Source organism: Chiroxiphia lanceolata, chromosome 6 (genome assembly GCF_009829145.1).
Source record: "Chiroxiphia lanceolata isolate bChiLan1 chromosome 6, bChiLan1.pri, whole genome shotgun sequence".
Lineage (NCBI taxonomy): Eukaryota > Metazoa > Chordata > Aves > Passeriformes > Pipridae > Chiroxiphia > Chiroxiphia lanceolata.
The window spans coordinates 44233491-44251794 of NC_045642.1; the positions used below are offsets into that span (position 1 = coordinate 44233491).

The following is an 18304-nucleotide window of genomic DNA, read 5'->3' on the forward strand; positions in this document are numbered from 1 at the left end:
GTATTAACCCTTAGATTCAAGATTTCCTAAACATTCATACATACAAAGTACAAAAATAATGAATTAATCTCAAGAGCTAACAGCAAGGTTTACTTATTGATGGAAGGCACATTGAGAGATAGAGTGAGCATGTTAAAATGGATGGTGTGAGGCACTTGCATAATCTCTTAGTGAAATGTATTGGGTATTGTCATCCTTCCAATTCTTCTTTTAAATTGGATGATAAACCAGAAAACTGATGCAAATTTGAGCCTGCTACTACAGAGAATAATCTAATAGCTGAGTGCATGCAGACAGAAATTTGTTTTACTGTTATTCAAAACCTTACGTTCTTCAACATAAAAATGAGTTACAAGACACAGAAATGTTCATTCTGAAAAGGAAGCTCATATTTAATAACAATTTTGCCAGATACTTACAGCATTACTGGAGTTAACCTAGATTTATAGACATTGCAACAAAAATTTGAATTGTGTCCAGAAAAGTCAGATCCAAGTATTCTAAGAAAGTTGTAACCTCACTTCTGGGTTCTCTACAGAAAGCAGTAAACTGTTTTATTGATCAAAGGATATAGAACACATATGTTCACTGGAATAACTTCAGGATGTGGTTGATTTCAAATTAAATTTTGCAGTCTTTTAAGTCAGACTAGTACTACTAAGGCAGAGGAATATGACTTGCAGAGTATGCTCACAAAGAACAGTATGTAGTTTACAGAAACCTACTGAAGTCACAAGCACAGCATAGTAACAGTGTACACCTACAAAATGCATCCTGACCTCTTTATGAGAAATACATACACTTCCCATTGTAGCCACATCTCAGAATACAAAACAGATTTTCCCCAAAAAAGTCATACACCTTTTTCTGTAAATAACATAGATCCAAATCCTGCATGTCAGAACTAAGCTACACTCAAGAATAAAGTAAATCACCTTATTTAAAGATAAAATCATACTCATTCTCATAAAATGTCAGACTACATAATTGATTACTAAAGTAATAAAGAAAATTACTTGTTAATAGCTATGAAATAATTAAATTCACTTTATTAAACAGCATTAAACTAAAAAAAAGAGCCAAACACATAACCTCTAGGTACCCAAAACCTCAGTTTTGCCTGTACTTGTTACCCTGGCACTTCTCAAGAGTTGAAGGATTATTCCAGAGAACACCTTGATTCTTCAGCTCCTTTTAGATTCACTAGTGAGTCTGTCTAATTAACCCTGTTCTTCCTTCTTACCTTCCAGCTTCTGCTCCTGTCCTCCACTACCTGCTGAAGCAAGAAGCTGTGTACCTACCTATTGAATCATATTGCAAAATTGATTTGATCGAAGAAAAAGAGCCAAAAAATCCAAAAGCTTCTTTGACGGGTAGTATTTGTTCTCAGGTTCCTTAAGGGAGTGATCAGATCATGTGTCATATCTTGAAAGAGGGTGGTAATACAGCACTTTTTTTGGGAACCAGGAGTTGGCTAAGGAAACAGAAGACCCAGGAAACTGTCTGGCACAGTAGACAGGAGATGGAGCTTCTAGCTCAAACAGACTGCTGAGAGGAGAAGGAGCTGACAGGGCTCAGAGATGAGGCAATGGACCTCGTAGTTTGCAGCAACTCACAAAATCACTGAGTTAGATTAAGCTAGGCCTGGAAGGCTTATTCACCCAGAGCTCTAAAATGAATCTGAAAGGTTCGGGTTACATTTCCTTCCCAATTTTTTTTATTAGCTAAGCTGCCAAGTTCATCACATGGCCACTACAACAATTTTACTGGCAAGTGCAGGACTTAGAAGTGAGCAGATTGTAGGGAAAGGGAGGAGAGTAGGAGAGTAGTTCTGGAGAGCTGATGTTTTCCTGTGCATTTTGTACAGCCTATGGGCGCGCGCGCGCACCTCTTTCCTTCTTTTTCACCTTCTTGTATCTTGCATCTTGTGAATCTCATGAAGTATCCCTGTCAAAATTCTAAGAAAATGCTTTTTGTACACAATTTAAACATTTTTTTCACTAAGGATTCTGTTTGAATTTAATACCTTACGTCTCTATTCCATTTCCATTTTCTATAACCTGAATCATCACAAAATACTTAGCTGGTACTTTTTTTGATGTCATGCTCTGAGCATTCAAATAACAGATATATAAGTACCGTAACTATTATGTACTCATAAATGCTACGCAGATATACAGCTATGCAGACATACACACTAGAAATTTAAAGATTCTTAAGGATTCCTTAAACAGTAAGTGTTATTCATTCCTTTACTCAAGGGTTTTTCTATCATAGCTCATCCTGACACATTCAGACTGTGTAAGCATTACTCCTCTTTTCTAGATCAGTGAAGGGGGGAGAGCAGAGAGAGAATGCTGCCATCCTCAGAACTAAAACAGAGATATAAAGGTTAAACTCACTTATTATTTCAAAGCATTCACATCAGCAATCTAACATCTGACTTTTGAATATACTTAGCAACTACAGATAGCCAAAGTTCCCACTGAATTTAGCTATTAGTAAATTGCATTTCTGTAAATCAGGCCTCAAAAATCACAAAATCAGACACCCAGAAAATGAGAAACACAAAGTAATTAAACATATTTGAAAAATTCAGTTTAAGTTATTTGCCTGACATCACAGAGAAAGTTTATGGCAAAAGTAAAATGAGTGCCTTGGGAGTATTCAACAACCTCAGTGATGACCATACTTGTCATGTTAGCAATCTCAGGTCTTAACACTACTTCTTAAATCAGCAATAACAAAAGCTCTAGGGTTTAGCATCACAAATTTGTATTCATGTGTCACCTACCAACTTGCATTAAGAAAGAAAATTATATTTTACTGATAATAATCCTTTTCTTCTATCTGAGCAGTAACTTACAAATCTTCCTTTTAAAAGTTGGAGAGATTGGAAGCATAAAAATGAAAAAAGCTCCATAAAAAATAGAAACAAACATTGTCGCAAAATATGGACTGAATTTGCATGATACTGTGCTATTTGCAAGCAACTATCCTCTGCCTGTGTCAAAATGGCTGTGGGAGCAGAAAGGACAAGGAATTTGCAGGCAGTTTAACTCATGGTTTGTGAGAAATGGCTGACAGTGGATACATGCCTGACTGGTTGTCATGTAAGCAAACCACTTTGCTTACACTCTTGACACTCACATAGCACTATGCGAAGTGCCAGGACATTGAATGCAAGCATCAGCTTCCTATTTCCATAAGGCAAGATTTCCAGCATGACACTTTGAATTCCAAAGGGCCTTTTATGAGTGAATGCATGCATTTTAAGATACTGAATATATTTTAAATATATTTTTGAAATCAAAAACTGTTTTCAGAGATGTACAAACCATCAGAGAGTTTATAAAATTATAATTTGCACTGGTAAATTTTAGAAGTTTATATTTGCAGCATTGATATTGTCTCAGTAGTGGTTTCTTTAGATGAAATTTTCTGGATTGCTCATGAAGAGAAACTATGGGCCTGATACATACAATTTGTGATGTATTACTGGGCATTCATATATAAGAAGAAAGCCTTGTTCAGAAATTATAGGACAAGCTGAGCACCATTCCAGCTATTCCACCTGACAGACTTACTAGCTTGGGACATCTGGATAACCCAGCTCCATTCATGGCATGTACAAGCATGAAGTTTTGTCCTTCAAACTTAGGATCTTATTAAATTATATTAATTAATGATTAAAATTATATTCCTTTATGGTTTTAGTTGCAATATTGATATGGGCAGATTAACTGATTCTGTTTGCACCTCCCAGTCCAAAAAAGTAAGTACATGTAACGGTTACTGAAATAATTAGATCTATCTAATATATAGAGACCTCAACCATTAGAAGTGTTAGAAAAATAACATCTTTTGTATGGATCAAATCTACAACATTTCTCTCCCCAGGGATGGGATGAGGACTGAACTGCACAGAAAAATTACAACACTGAAATACACTGTATTTCATATAATTAATGCAAAAATACTGTAGTAAAAACCTACACAGAAAGGTGCAGCGTAAAATTATTGCATCTTCTCTTAAAAGTAAAACGACAGCTGAAACTCCAGAACTGTAACCTTTTATTTAAAAAATATATAAAAACAATATTTTTCATAATTTAGACAAATTATCAGCAATGTCATTGTGATAGGTTTGGAAATTAATTTAAGAAACTTACCATTTCTAAGGCCATAATACGTTCCTAAAAAAAAATATAAAGTAGAAGATGCCATTAGAAAGCAAAGAATATAAACACAATGTAAGTCAAACAATGATGAATAGGATTAATTTTGGTTTTTTGGTGGTCATATGTATAGTTTTTTGTAATAATCTCACTGAATAGGAACTGTTGTATTTAACCGGATGTCTAATCTATTTATCATACTTACTTAGAAATTTGTTCCAAAAAAAAAGAAACTCCTTAGAAACAAGGAAAGGATTTGAAAAAAATTACTCCTATATTAGATTTTCAATATTGTTGATTTTACTCTCATGTATACAAAAGAATTATTTCTTTTTTTGATCATCTCTGATTTTAAATCTAGCATGTTTTGGAGTTCATGTCATGTTAGCATCTGGTTTAGTTTTCTTTTAGGCATTTCCTTAGAAAACTAAAAAGTAAATTCCATATCGTTATTCTTTTATCCAGAAATAGCTCTGAATAATGTTTTATTAATAACAGGATGACGTTAGTCATAGTCTCATGTCAGACAAAAATAAACTACAAATAAAATAAGCTTGTGTCAGTTCTAATCCAGCACAGGATACAGAGAAACCAGAATTTGCAAATTTACTGTATATATTTTAATATTATTTTTCCATTTAAAAGTATCTTTAATAAAAATATTAAGCTAGCAAAATCAAGATGGTGTACTCTGGCACTATATACTGACTAAGTATGGTATTTTAAGCAACCTGACAAAACACACATTCAAGTGTTTAGATGACCCCACATTTAGAGTGTATAACCATTACAGGAACTCTTACCTTGCTCAAATATTACTCAAATTTTTCTCATGAAAGGTAGTGTATGAAATGCTAGAGTCTTTATTCTTTCATAGAAGCAGATCTGAGAAACAGACTGAGTATTTCTGTACATCAGAACAAACTTCTGACAGAAAATGTTATGTGAAAAACTCAAAAATATTTATTTTGAGATGTTTGTTCTTCCACAAAATTGCAGTGGCTGTTACAGACACTTGTAATTATTTAAAGACTCTGAAACAAAACCCAAACTCATTACTATAAAAAGAAGTTATTTACAGATCTCATAAACTTGTGGTGATAATGAACATTGATTCAGATATAACTTTCTTCAGCTAAAGAGGAGAACTTTGAAAATAAAGTCTTTGAGTGTATCAGTAGGACGATTTAAATGGTAGAATAAATAGTGTTTTCAAAATGACTCATGCATTAAATACAGTGCCTGATCTACTTGCCAAATTTTAAAAATATAATAAATTCTTACAACCTCAGTAGACAATTTTATGAAGACCAATCTAATCTAATGTATTAGTAAATTTACCACGGATCATTTATAGACTATCAATATATTTTCCAATTAAGACTCTATTTTTCAAATTCCTATTAGCATGTCACTAATTCAAAAGCAAAAGAAAACGGTTTGCAAATGTTTTTGCAGAGAGTATAATTCAGTTGAATATTGCAATTACCATGTCATGCATAGCATATTATTTTCATGAATCCAACCTTTTGTACCATGGAACTGCTTTGACAAAAAGAAAGGTGAAAACCTTAAGTGTTTTTTCTTCCACCAAAGTAAGAAAATAAGAGAGGTTATATTCTTGGAGTGGTGAAACTCTAGTCAAAAGTATGCAATAAGTTCAAAATGAAAATCCAAGAATACAGTAAAGTCACACAAAGAGCCTCCTACCTCCCAAATACCCTGTACCAAAGAACCACAGTGTCCATCTTGACACATAAGGCAAGTCAGGTTCATTTAGAAATATCTAGTTATAAAAATTCTGTCTACTTAATGAGGTATTATTTTGTCTTGTCATGCCAGTTGCAGTCCAACATATTCCCCGACTAGAGGAACACAAGAAAAAACTACCAGCCCAATATTTCCAGGAACAAGCCTCATAGAACTGCTTTTTTCTTTCAGTCCTTTGCAGATTTCAGCTGATGGCATTGTAGCACTAATTGTACTTAATTCCAACTATTTTTAACAAAAGGTGCTTTTTGTCTCCCCTCAAAAAATAAGGAAACTGAAAGAATAATAAAACATATAACCTTAGTTCTAGGGAATATGATGCTGAGACATGGCAGAGAACATCATGGTATTCCCAGTCATAATTTGCCCACAGTAACACACTGATTTCTGACTGATTTCCTCACGTCTCTAGGTTTTCTAAGACTGTGGTCAACGTTCATGGCTCAAGTAACAAGAAAAAACTTCCTAAGCAATGATAGCCTGCTTTGAATGCTTTGAATTGTCTGTCCATAATGTCTAAAACGTACAATCTTTCTATCCGCCTGTTTCCCAAACATGCTTTACACATATGGTCTATTTGGACTGCAAACAGAACAGAGCAAGGATTGACTTTCTTCATATACTTCTCTCTATTTATAAGGTAATTATCAAACCAGAATCCCTGGAATCGTAGATGAAAAAAACCCAACAACAATCAACATGACCAATTGTCTACTGAACAAAGGACTCTAACTGAGTAGGACCTCATATTAAGGGAATTCTATCAGTGGACTGGAGGCTTTGGGGGAAGGAGCAATATTTTATTTGCTTAATTTGCCCTTAATTTGACAAACAAGTACCTTCTAGCAATCTGCTTCAATGAAAGCATTCATACATTAACCAACTATACACATGCTTTGCTTAAGTGGGGCTCAGAGAATAAAAATATTCCATGTCATCTGGATTAGCAAAAGGATAAGAAGTTTCAGCTCCCGGAAATGTCATATTTAAAAAAAACTCTCACTTTCTTCTTCGTTCCTATCCTTTATATATGAAGATGCAACAGTTTGGGGAGATTCAGTCTTGATGACACAAGTTGGTTTTAACAACCATTTGCTAGTAAAGTTGTACATATTTGATCACTGCAAGTTTAGAATACAACACTACAAGAACAGAGGGGAACATTTTGACACACATTGACTAAGCTGGATGCTATACTATCTAGAAAAATAATAAATGTTTTTGCTGAGTACTTTGTGAATGCATAGATAACTGAAGGAAGAAAAAAACTGTTATCAAGCATTTGAATACAAAAATAGCAGCCAGAGCACTACAATTCACACACTTAACCAGAACTGACAGGTAGGGAAGGGCATAAGGTAATTTAGTTTTACATACCATCAGAAATACAGGCAGGTACATATATCCATACAAGACACTATTATGATGCAACTTCCTGCAGTATAAAATTACTCCTCATTCAATCAGAACTCATATCATTAGAACAATTTGTCAACCATAAAGGTTCATATGAAAGCAGATGCAGAATTGCTTCACATGAAAGGAGATCTTTTTACATTGATGTAACTAGATATGCACCTGTGTAAACTGCTTGCGCAGACAAGCTCTCAGCCTTGTTGAACTTGAGCTGCCAGAAAGCCAGGCCAAGATTTTTGTTTGAACAGGAAACAGCTGGATTGGTGTGTTGTGTAACTTTTGGGCCTTGCAACTTGTCTCTTCTTACTGGATCAAACTATTTGTTCACTCTTTGATACCTCTAGCCCTCAAAATGCCTTCTATTTATTATATGAGAAGGGTTACTTTCAAACAAATTCCTATGATCAAAACTTAGTCAATACCTAACTTCGTTTTCCTTATGAGCCTTATCAATTCCCTCACAAATGTCCTGCTTTCAGTACACTTGCAGAATGCTGCCTCATGGATACACTCTTCATATTGTATATAAACTTATTTTTATATCCATGTTGGGTATTGTTTGCAGTAATTTGTTGTTAAAAATTTCTTTTTTTCCTTCTGCATTCTGAAGGATACATACACTACCCTCCCTAATAGTCTCCTGAGCCTCACAACTCAGACATTCCAGCCCAGTTTTGCTTTCTTAGCCACTTCAATTTGAAAGGAGTATGTTTTCTTTGACTGCAATGCTTAAATACTATTCCAAAGCTGAGCTTAGGGTAGATCTGACTTTCTAAGCGCAAATTTAAAGTGCTTAGCACAAACAGCTTCACTGCTAGATGACATACAATGAGAATTTATTATACTGTATCAAGTCCTAGCATAAATTGACTGGTCCCTTCTTCCTCAAGAAGGTGATTATGGACATACACTGTTTTAGAGACTTTAAATACTTACTTAAAGCATTTTACTTTCAGTTTTATTCAGAGATACAAAAGAAAGTAACACAGCCCAGAGAATTTAACTCAAGTAGTGAAGTAGACTATGCAGCATTTTTGGAGTTCACAATGCAGATTAGCACTGCCTGCCCCCATTCAGATAGTTTCAGTGAAGCCAGTAGAATAACATAACAACTTAAGTACATGATGTGATTTAAAAGCAATGTTACATTAGCTGGTGGACTAGATTGAAAGACTCATAAGAGAATGCTGACTACTTCAATCTTCACTAACGTGCAACTTAATTGGCGGGCAAAACCTCAGCAGTGAGTATAACTAGCTATTGTGTCTCTATTTGTCTGCGTATATTTCCAAATCTGAATTTAAGCTAAAAGGGAGTTCAGAAAATCGTAATGCTGTAATACAATTTGGTAATTTTAAGGGTGAACAAAAAGGTAGCTAGTTAACTGAGCAGAAAATATACCTGGAGAGCTCCCATTTCTTCCTCTCTTCTATGTGTCTTCTCTAGTAACTCTGTAAAATGAAAAAAAGTTGTAAATTCAACTTCCTGTCTCATGGTCTGATAGAAAAAGTACTCTGTAAAACAGCCATTGAGGTTTTTATTTTACACCCTTCACAACACTCCTTTTCAGCGGAATAAACTATTAGATTAAACGTATCAGTGATATGACTGTTTCCAGGCACGGGCTGTTGAGGGGGCTGAAAATAGCCACAAGGACACAAAGAAGACAGCCTGACTGGGGGAAAAAACACCATTTAAATTCACAAAGAAACTTTTCTATGCTTAAATCAATCTTCTGGTGTATTTTTAGAATTGAATGAAAAAAATCAGAGATTCACTCTGAAAATTGATTAAAGCAGATCATCAGTAAGTTACTGCAGACAATTTTGACTGTTATGACAATAATTACCTTTTCTTACTAAAATGGAATAGTTTTGATAAGGGAAACAGTTCACTGTGACAAAATAGTAGAAAAGCTTTTTATAGTTTTTACACCATAAAATCCTAATATCTTGTATTGCCACTAGTGTGACAATTACAGACATTAGCACATACATGCACACATGTAACACTTCACATTATAAATTAATTTTGTTTGAGTTCTGCAGGATATGTCACGAGTTGCTTTTCTACTTTATTTTATGCACATATTTTTATGATTAAAATCATGGTTTTGATAAATTGCAACATGTTTAGAATTCTGGGAAACCTTGAAGTTATAACTTTATGAAGAACAGGAAAAACAAAAAAACATGCTGCAGGCTTATTAATCTTTCAACTATCAGAAGTTTGCTCATAAGCTTTGTACGTGAAGAGCATTGCTTTATCTAACCCAGAGACTGACTCTGAATTCAGATAAGTTCCAGTTTGTTAGCAATTAGGAGAGTTATGAGATTATGAAACTGCCTGGACAATCTCACAGGACTGAATTCTGACTGTCAAGTCCCTCAGGATCCAAGTACAGAACAGCTAACTGAAAGTACCTGCGTTTGCTTCCTTAAGAAATAAAGATTACCAATACTTGCATAGTTCAGTCATAAAGAAGCTTCAATGATTTACAATATAAACAACAAAATATTCCACTGACATTAGAAATATAAAGGAAATGAGACAAATTAATCTACTTTTTCTCTTTCTCTCATTATGAAGCCTCACTGTGAGCACCCCAATCTGTTAGCTCTTTTCTCATAGTTCATTATTCATTTCTGACTGCATGCAGATTATTTGATACTTGTTTCCAGACACTAGTCCTTTAAAAGCAACGTAGATAACAAGTAAAAAAATTTAGTTAATTCTTTCACAAGCAGAGATTGACTTGCTGTTCTTTTTTCCTAGATTCCACACTTTTTTTTTTCAAATCCTTTCTTAAAATTAATAAAATTGTTGATTTTCACTTTGTTTTGGTAAACTTATGTTTTTCTGGACTATTCTTTGGTGTGCTTTTAAGTCCGGTCATTCAACTGCCATATAAATTACCATAGCCAAATGTGCCATCATCAGCATTAGTTAATGTGACAATTTTGGGTTGAAAACAGTCTCTAGATCTGAAAGTTTTGCATCTGACATCAGGGTTATTTAGAATCCATTTACTTAATTATAGCACTGCCTACATTGGTTGTCCTGCAGGATGCTTCAAAAAACTCTGTCCCCAGAAGGGCAGGTAGGTATTGAAGTAGTGTTATTTAACTGACAAAACATACACCTACTGTACAGTCACCATTTAAATATAATCAAGTTCTGCATTTAAACTGATGCTTCCATTTAGTACTCCATCTAAAATAATAGCATGATTTCTCCAAACCTAAAGCAAAAAAATAAATATTAAAGCAATATATATTAAACAGCTATACAAAAAGTCTCATAAAATACAGCATAATACATCATTCTTTTGGACACTGTTATTTATAATGACAGAACAACTTTGCTTACTTGATCTGAAAAGCTCTGTTGATTTGTTTTAAAATTAAAAAAACTCTTCCCATATTTAATTTCTTGTGCAAGCATGTTTTATGTCATCAGTGCCAGAAAATAATGTTGCAATAAATTTGAGACAGAGAATGCATTGTGTCTGCAACAGACTAAAGATGGTCACTAGCCCTAGTGGAGGCTATGAACAGCCTCTGAGTTTCTCTAATTATAACTTTTTTCCTAAAGGAGGTTGCACAGTGGCATTGGTCGCTAAAACAATCCTGCTATCGTCATCTTTCAAGGCCTAATGTAGCCATAGGTTTCTTGTTGGGTTTTTTCTAAGCAATATATCCTTATTTTCATGAGAGACAGAACACATAAATTTATAAATTATCTAGAAGAATGAGCATTAATGAAAAAGCATTATAAAGGCATTGATGGCTCTTCCCAAAAGATGAATAATACATGGGAAAAGATAACAAGAGAAATGAAATGTAGAAATAAAGATATTCCCTTTTTTTATTTCTAACTAAATATGAAGCTAACTAAATATGAACTATAAGCTAAAACTATTAAAAAATCAAATGTTTTACATGTTTAACACCACTCAAAATCACCAGCAAGTTCAGGATATTGCCTGCAAAATTAGGGATCATACTTTTGTGCAGTTTTACAAAAACAATTTATTTACAGTGGTTAAATTCCAGACCCAGATGTAAAGATTATATCTCATTAAGCTATGTATCAGTGAACACCAACTAAGTGTCTTTCAAGTTATACTACAGTGGCTTAGATTTAACGGATCAAACTTCCAGGAAAAATACAGATTTAAAACATTCTGAAAGAATCATTATCTTTTGCAGTTTGCCTGACACTGGACCAACACAGTATGTGGCAAAATACGCAAATATTAACCTGGAGATGAAGATTTTATATTCCATCATAACATTCAGATAAGTGAGGAAAAAAGGGTATGCAGCTATTCAGACAGACTTTTTTCCACACACACATACCCCAGTTGTAATTTTTACTGCTGGTGAAAAGTATCAAAAAATAGATTTAGGAGCAGATATTTGTTGATTGGAATCAGTAAAATACAATAGTACTATCTTATTTATTCTAGCTGATCCATTAATGTGCCAATAACTAACTAGAATGGTTAAACTCCCTCATGAACTGGAATGTTCGACTTCTTTACATCTGTGCTGGGTGTAACAAGAGTGGGAAACAGGACATGGACTTTATTCTACCTGGAGCAGCAACTTCTTGATTTCAAACACTGCATGACCTCCCATCTTAAGTAACTGAAAATAATGATAGACAACGTTCTGCTTCACATTCTCAGAGAACACTGATGTGCCACAGAAAAGTCTACAAATTGGATCAATACCACATTTTTATGTTCACATTGTTCTGGCAACATTAACTAATGTTGATGATGGCACATTTGGCTATGGTAATTTATATGGCTGTTGAATGACCGGACTGAAAAGCACAAATACAGAACTGTACACAGAATCAGTTCTTATAGTCACAAATATCTACTCATATAGTGAAAATTGCTACAACATGATTCAGAGTACTCTGAAGTTGACATTTGCACTTCAATTCATTTTTGCTTACATAGATAATATGCTGTAAACTACCCTGATATCTGCAGGCTGCATGTAGATCTGATTCAAGACTCTCACCTCCTGAAGCAGTTGCAGATCATGCAGGAAAATATAAAACAATTCATATAGCACAGAAAATACTGCTACTATGCGGCATTAAAGCAAGAAATCCAGGTTATTTTTGGGAAAAAAATGGCAGTTTGGAGAAAATTGTCAACACACTTTTTGCATCATCAAGCGAAGAACAGCTCTTCTCCAAAACACAAGTCAGGGGTTTCAGTTATACATTAAAACGACTTTGGATTTCCCAAACTTCGTAACCTAGATATTGAGATTTTAAGTTAGATAAGTGTATAGCAAATCCCTGAGAAATAATTTTGTTAGACACTCTGATAGTATTATCTTTAAATTTGCTTTGATTCAAAATCATAATTTTTTTTAATGTCAAGTATTTCCTATCATTTTCACTTCCAATACACATCCCATGGGTTTCAGTCATCATTTGGATGTTTCCCACAAAGCTACTGAACAGATACTGCAGCATTCCAGGAGATGCACAAGGCAGCCAGGCAACCCAGTATGAAGGAATTTTCAAGCAGCTGAATAAACCAGTTTCTCTCAGCTAGAAATTACTTATCTTGCACACATGTACACAGCCAAGTTTAATCACATATTATACCACTTACAAGTTTGTCCCTTCACACAATGAATCTGACATGAAGGCCCTATTTTGGGGGGTGAATCAAGATGTTTCTAACTCAACCAGTTTAAACAAAGTGTTTCAGAATGGATATATTCATGGCTAGTAGAGGCAAACAACTGCAATTTTGCCCTGTACCTGTGTTAGGTTGTGATGAATGGCAACTGTCACAGTTCCAAAACATTCAATACTAAAAGATGTTTCAATGAGGCTGGACCCTCGTACTATCAGGTCAGACACCAGAAATCACCCTGGGACTAAAATAACAGAGATGTAAAACAGTACTGGTACGTGCTTCAAACTATTTTAATTGAAACAGTACTTGCTATGCATGCAAACCATTAAGGGCATTTCTACATAACCATATTATTATTTTCAAGAGCTCTAGAGAAACAGGTATTTCTTAGAACCTTAATTTTTGTTAGAGTAAAACAAGGCCAATAAATTATGAGCATTTCAGAATGCATTTATGTAACCCCAAGCAAGATTTAAAAAAAAGAATCCAAACTTATATGTCTCAAGGGATTTTAATACTGATTAGAGCTTTCTAGTCCATTAGCAAATTATTATACTTATGTTCACATTGAGCATATTCCACTATCTTTAAAGATTTTAATTCAGTTTCCATCACTGCAATCAATGCAGTACTCATGACCACCAAGACTGAAACAGCTGCTTATATGTATCTCTTCCACATGTACAAAGAGCTCCAAACTCAAAAGAATACCATTTTTAAATGGTCTTGGGAATCTGAGGAGGTCCCAGATGAGTGAAAGCTGGCTAACATTGTCCCAGATTTCAAGAAGGGCAAGATGATCACGGCACCATGGAAAGAGACCTGTGGGTCCTGGTCGACAGCAAGTTGAATATGAGTCAGCAGTGCCCTGGCAGCCAGGAGGGCCAACCGTGTCCTGGGGGGCATCAGGCAAAGCAACACCAGCCGGTTGAGGGAGGGGATTGTCCCGCTCTGCTCTGCACTGGTGCAGCCTCACCTTGAATATTGTGTGCAGTTTTGGACACCACAAAATGAAAAAGATATAAAGCTATTAGAGAGTGTCTGAAGGAGGGCTACAAAGGTGGTGAAGGGCCTTGAGGGGAAGCAATACAAGGAGCAGCTAAGATCACTTCATCTGTTTAGCCTGGAGGAGCCTGAGGGGAAACCTCATTGCACTCTACAACTTTCTCACGAAGGGAAGTGGAAGGGCAGACATTGATCTCTTCTCTGTGGTGACCAGTGACAGAACACAAGGGAATGGCCTGAAGCTGTGCAAGGTCAGGTTTAGGTTGGATGTTAGGAACAGGTTCTTCACCCAGAGGGTGGTTGGGCACTGGAACAGGCTCCCCAAGGAAGTGGTTGCAGGACCAAGCCTGACAGAGTTCAAGAAGCATTTGGAGAATACTCTCAGGTATATGGTGCGATTCTCAGGGTTGTACTGTGCATGACAAGGACTTTGATGATCCTTGTGGGTCCCTTACAACCCAGGATATTCTACGATTCATTTAACCTATTTGTTGTTTTGGATGCTAGAAATTTTGGGACAATATGGAAAAAAAATATTTCTTTTTGTTTCTGACATGATGTCTGGACTGTCAAAAACTTCTTTACATGTATAAATCTTGCTTCTAATTTACTTCCTTTGATAATTCTTCCTTATGTTTCATTCTGCTATTTCTCTTTATTATTTTCTTTTCACTTTGATTTGTATTTGATATAAATATTGATAAGTGACCCATCTCCGACACTTCATTTAGAAAATGTCTCCCAACATTTATCTTGTCCCAAGAAACTGCCCTAAATTCTCCTCATTAGTTCTATAACCCAGTTCTATAACTCTCTATCAGTTCTATGTCCTAAATTCTCCTCATCAGTTCTATATAAATATCAGTGTCTGCCTTATAGTGAATTCAAAAGCATTGATATAGTCACATATGCAGTTTAAGTACACAAGACACTAGGCTGAGTTGCTGTAACCTCTTCTACAATCCAAATATGACTGCACTGGAACAGTTTGTCTGAATATGAGATTAAATTTATTCAAAAAACTATACTGCAAGGTTACCAAACAAAAAATTATAGATTCTAATGTGCTGCTTATATATTTTTAAGAGGCCTTTGTCAAAAGAATGAGAATTTTTTTTCCTGATTCTTACATGACACTTTTGAGTTCTATTTCTGGCTCCCCACTCTTCCTGGGGAATTTTCTGAGCTTCATTTAAACACAGCTTAAGAAAATATTTCCCTATCTTCACAGAGCTGACGTGACGCTTAAGTGAAGTGCACTGAAATCCATGCAAAATATTCCTATGAACATTCTCATGAATACAAAAGGTAACAACAGCACAAAATTTCATTATATCTTAGCAACTGCCTAACTTATTACCAGGGAGAGAGACATTAAACTATGTCTACTGTATCTATTTTGGACCATATTGATTCTCAATTGAAAGCTACTGTAGGAGGAGTAAGAGGGAGAGTTGTGAGTATATATGTATTTAACATATCTTGAAGAACAGCTATAAGCATTCTGTTGTTTTCCTTTGAATGACTTTTATGTACTAGCAGACATGCTGTAGAGGATTCCAAAAACTCTTGAGGGACCTTAAGGTGTCTAGTCAAAAAAAAAAAAATCACTGAAGAACAGCTTCCCAAGCAAGCATCACTTCCTAGATGCTTTAGTATGTTTCATTAAGAAACAGTTAGTGACATGGACAAATCAGAAGACTAACCTTGAAGTGATAAGACAAAAACATCTCATTCTGAATCAAAGATGGCTCCATTATGAAAACGTGATCAAGGCACAGAATAATGGTTGTCTAGCTCAGTAGGGCTGCACTTACAAAGGTGTCTATATTTACGTATTATCAAGTTTTATATTTGTGTGTGTATATTTTCAATAAATGAATATACATATATTAAGGGGGTGTGCTCAAAAATTTTTTACTGATGGGGCATGCAATCAACAAAGTTTGGAGACTAGTGCTCAATATTTAGAGCCTTGAAACAATCTCACTTGTAACATTCTTTGTGTCCTGTGTAAAGTTGTATCAACAATCATCACGGCCATCTTAATAAAGATGGCCAGTGATCAAACAAACCAGAAGGTTCAAATGTCAATTTTTTTTTTTTTCATTTAACATGCTCAAGTTAGGGATAAAAAACCTGATAGAATATAGCAGGAAAACCCACCATTTTTACTGTCTATGCCTTCCTCTTACATGAGCTAGGGAACAATACCCTGTAAATAAACGTTAACATGTTCAACACAAAATCCAAACCTCAAACAATCAAAACAGTGAAATCCTTCTAGTCATTGTAGCTTCTGGGTTATGCCTTCTACTTGCAGGCAAAAAAACAGAAATTTTTTTAAGTGCAATACAAACTTCCGTCATTTTTAGTACCATTAAATGTAGCAATAAAATATTATTTTAATTTCAGTACCAGGGAAAGCAGTTTCAAAGTTCATCTTGCTTATTATCAAAGATACATATGGCAAAGAGAGTTCATTAACACACATACACATGGTATTTGAACAGAAACACTTGATTTGGAGAATGCTGTAATGCTTTTCTTTTGGTTACTATTTACTGAAATATCTATAAAAAGACTCCAACTCTTCTTTCAGACTGTCGTGAGCCTGGCATGACTTGACTACAATCACAGAAGTCTCTTTTCAGTTATAACTAGGCAGTTTCTTACAAGATAAAAAATAAGATTTAAAACCCTAAAAATAAAGATAATTGAGGAAATAATTGAGATTTACTGAATTTAGAAACTATTTTGATACTCTAGAAACTCAAACAAAACACAAGTCACAGTGACATGCTGAATTTCTGCCACTAAGCATTGTGTGATGATTATTAATGATTAGAAGGCCTTAAATGACAATGTTTCAAAAATTACTTGATTCTACTTCAAGATGAAACAGTTATCCAGTATATAGGTGTTGATTACTCATGCAGCAGTAACATTGCCAACCAGTGCTGGAAAGGAGGTAAAAATGTTCCTACTAGGAATAAATCTTGAGAACAGACTTTTTTTGGAAAATCTAATGAATGATGCTAGTGAATAAACACTTCAAATTTTACTTTACAAATTTGCTGAGGAGCCAGCAAACTTTAAGCCTAACAGTCAAAAAGTTCTTTACTTAAAGGAGATAGCTTCAAATAAGCTAATTTGGGTACTAATGACTATGTAATTACTCCTACTTCATGTCCCACAGAAGCCACTGCAACCCCAACTGACATGGTGCCAGCACTAAATGTTCCAGTTCCACCAGATGTGGTCAGATCACATCAGAGATGGCATTTGCAGATTGCATTTTCCAAAAAGCACGGAGGTCTCTTTGCTCCCTGACTCCAGTTGTGCATTGCTCTTGCTTACTTTGTCCTGGTTTGACAAAATGGACAAACCTGGACCTCCACGAGGGTCTTAGTTCATTACAACAAGATCAGAGCATAATGGCAGAAACCAGACAGTCCTATGTGGCTAATATTGAGTCAAATATGATTAGAGGGGTCCAAAGAAGGGCAGACATGGAACAAGGGAAGGAGAAAGTACAAGAGAGGGTAGTGAGACAAACAGAAGACTGAATTCAGTGATATTAAATGCCTCTGTGAATGGGAAACTGCAATTTGACCCACTAACTCATGATTATTTTGAATTTGTATGTGTGACCTGTCATCACACCTCTGTCTGTAGTAGACCTACGCAAGATAACTGAACAATGGCTTTTTCTCCCACAGTTTTGATTAGAAACCCTACTGAATAACCTGGAAAGATAAACAGTAAAAAAAAATCATCACTATATAAAGAGAAATATAGTGAGAAATGTTCTCAAAGTGAGGCCTTAAAATAGTTGACAATTTAAACAGAAAATACAGTTGAACATTCTGTTTTGTCACTGCATATAATATATAATTGTTACAATTCTCTCCTGAATGGAGAAACATTTCCTTTCTGATAATGAATAAAATTTTCCAGGAGTGCACAGAAAGAAATTGAAACTTAATTTGTTTTCATTTACCAAGTGCAAGCTTGAAAAGATAATTTGTCATTTCTCGTTTTAGAAAATTGTATCGATATGTTTATGGGCATAGCAGCTACATAAAAATTATGTTATGGCATATATAAATGACAAAACAGGAAATTGAATGCCACTTTCTTCAGCGAGTTCTCTCTCTTAATATCCTAGGCTTTTCTTTTTTTGATGTTTATCATCCCAACCATATTTATGCATAGCAGCAAATTTCCTTTTGGCTACATCTGAAAGGCAGCTGCA

General features: G+C 34.9%; 1 protein-coding gene across 1 annotated transcript in view; it reads right to left on the reverse strand.

Annotated features, from left to right (window-relative positions):
* Positions 1 to 18304, reverse strand: part of CEP128 (centrosomal protein 128) — a 105572-nt gene that overhangs the window by 23267 nt on the left and 64001 nt on the right. The window contains 2 exon segments of the mRNA XM_032690265.1: positions 4173 to 4196; positions 8766 to 8815. Of these exon segments, the coding sequence (XP_032546156.1) occupies positions 4173 to 4196; positions 8766 to 8815 (74 nt within the window).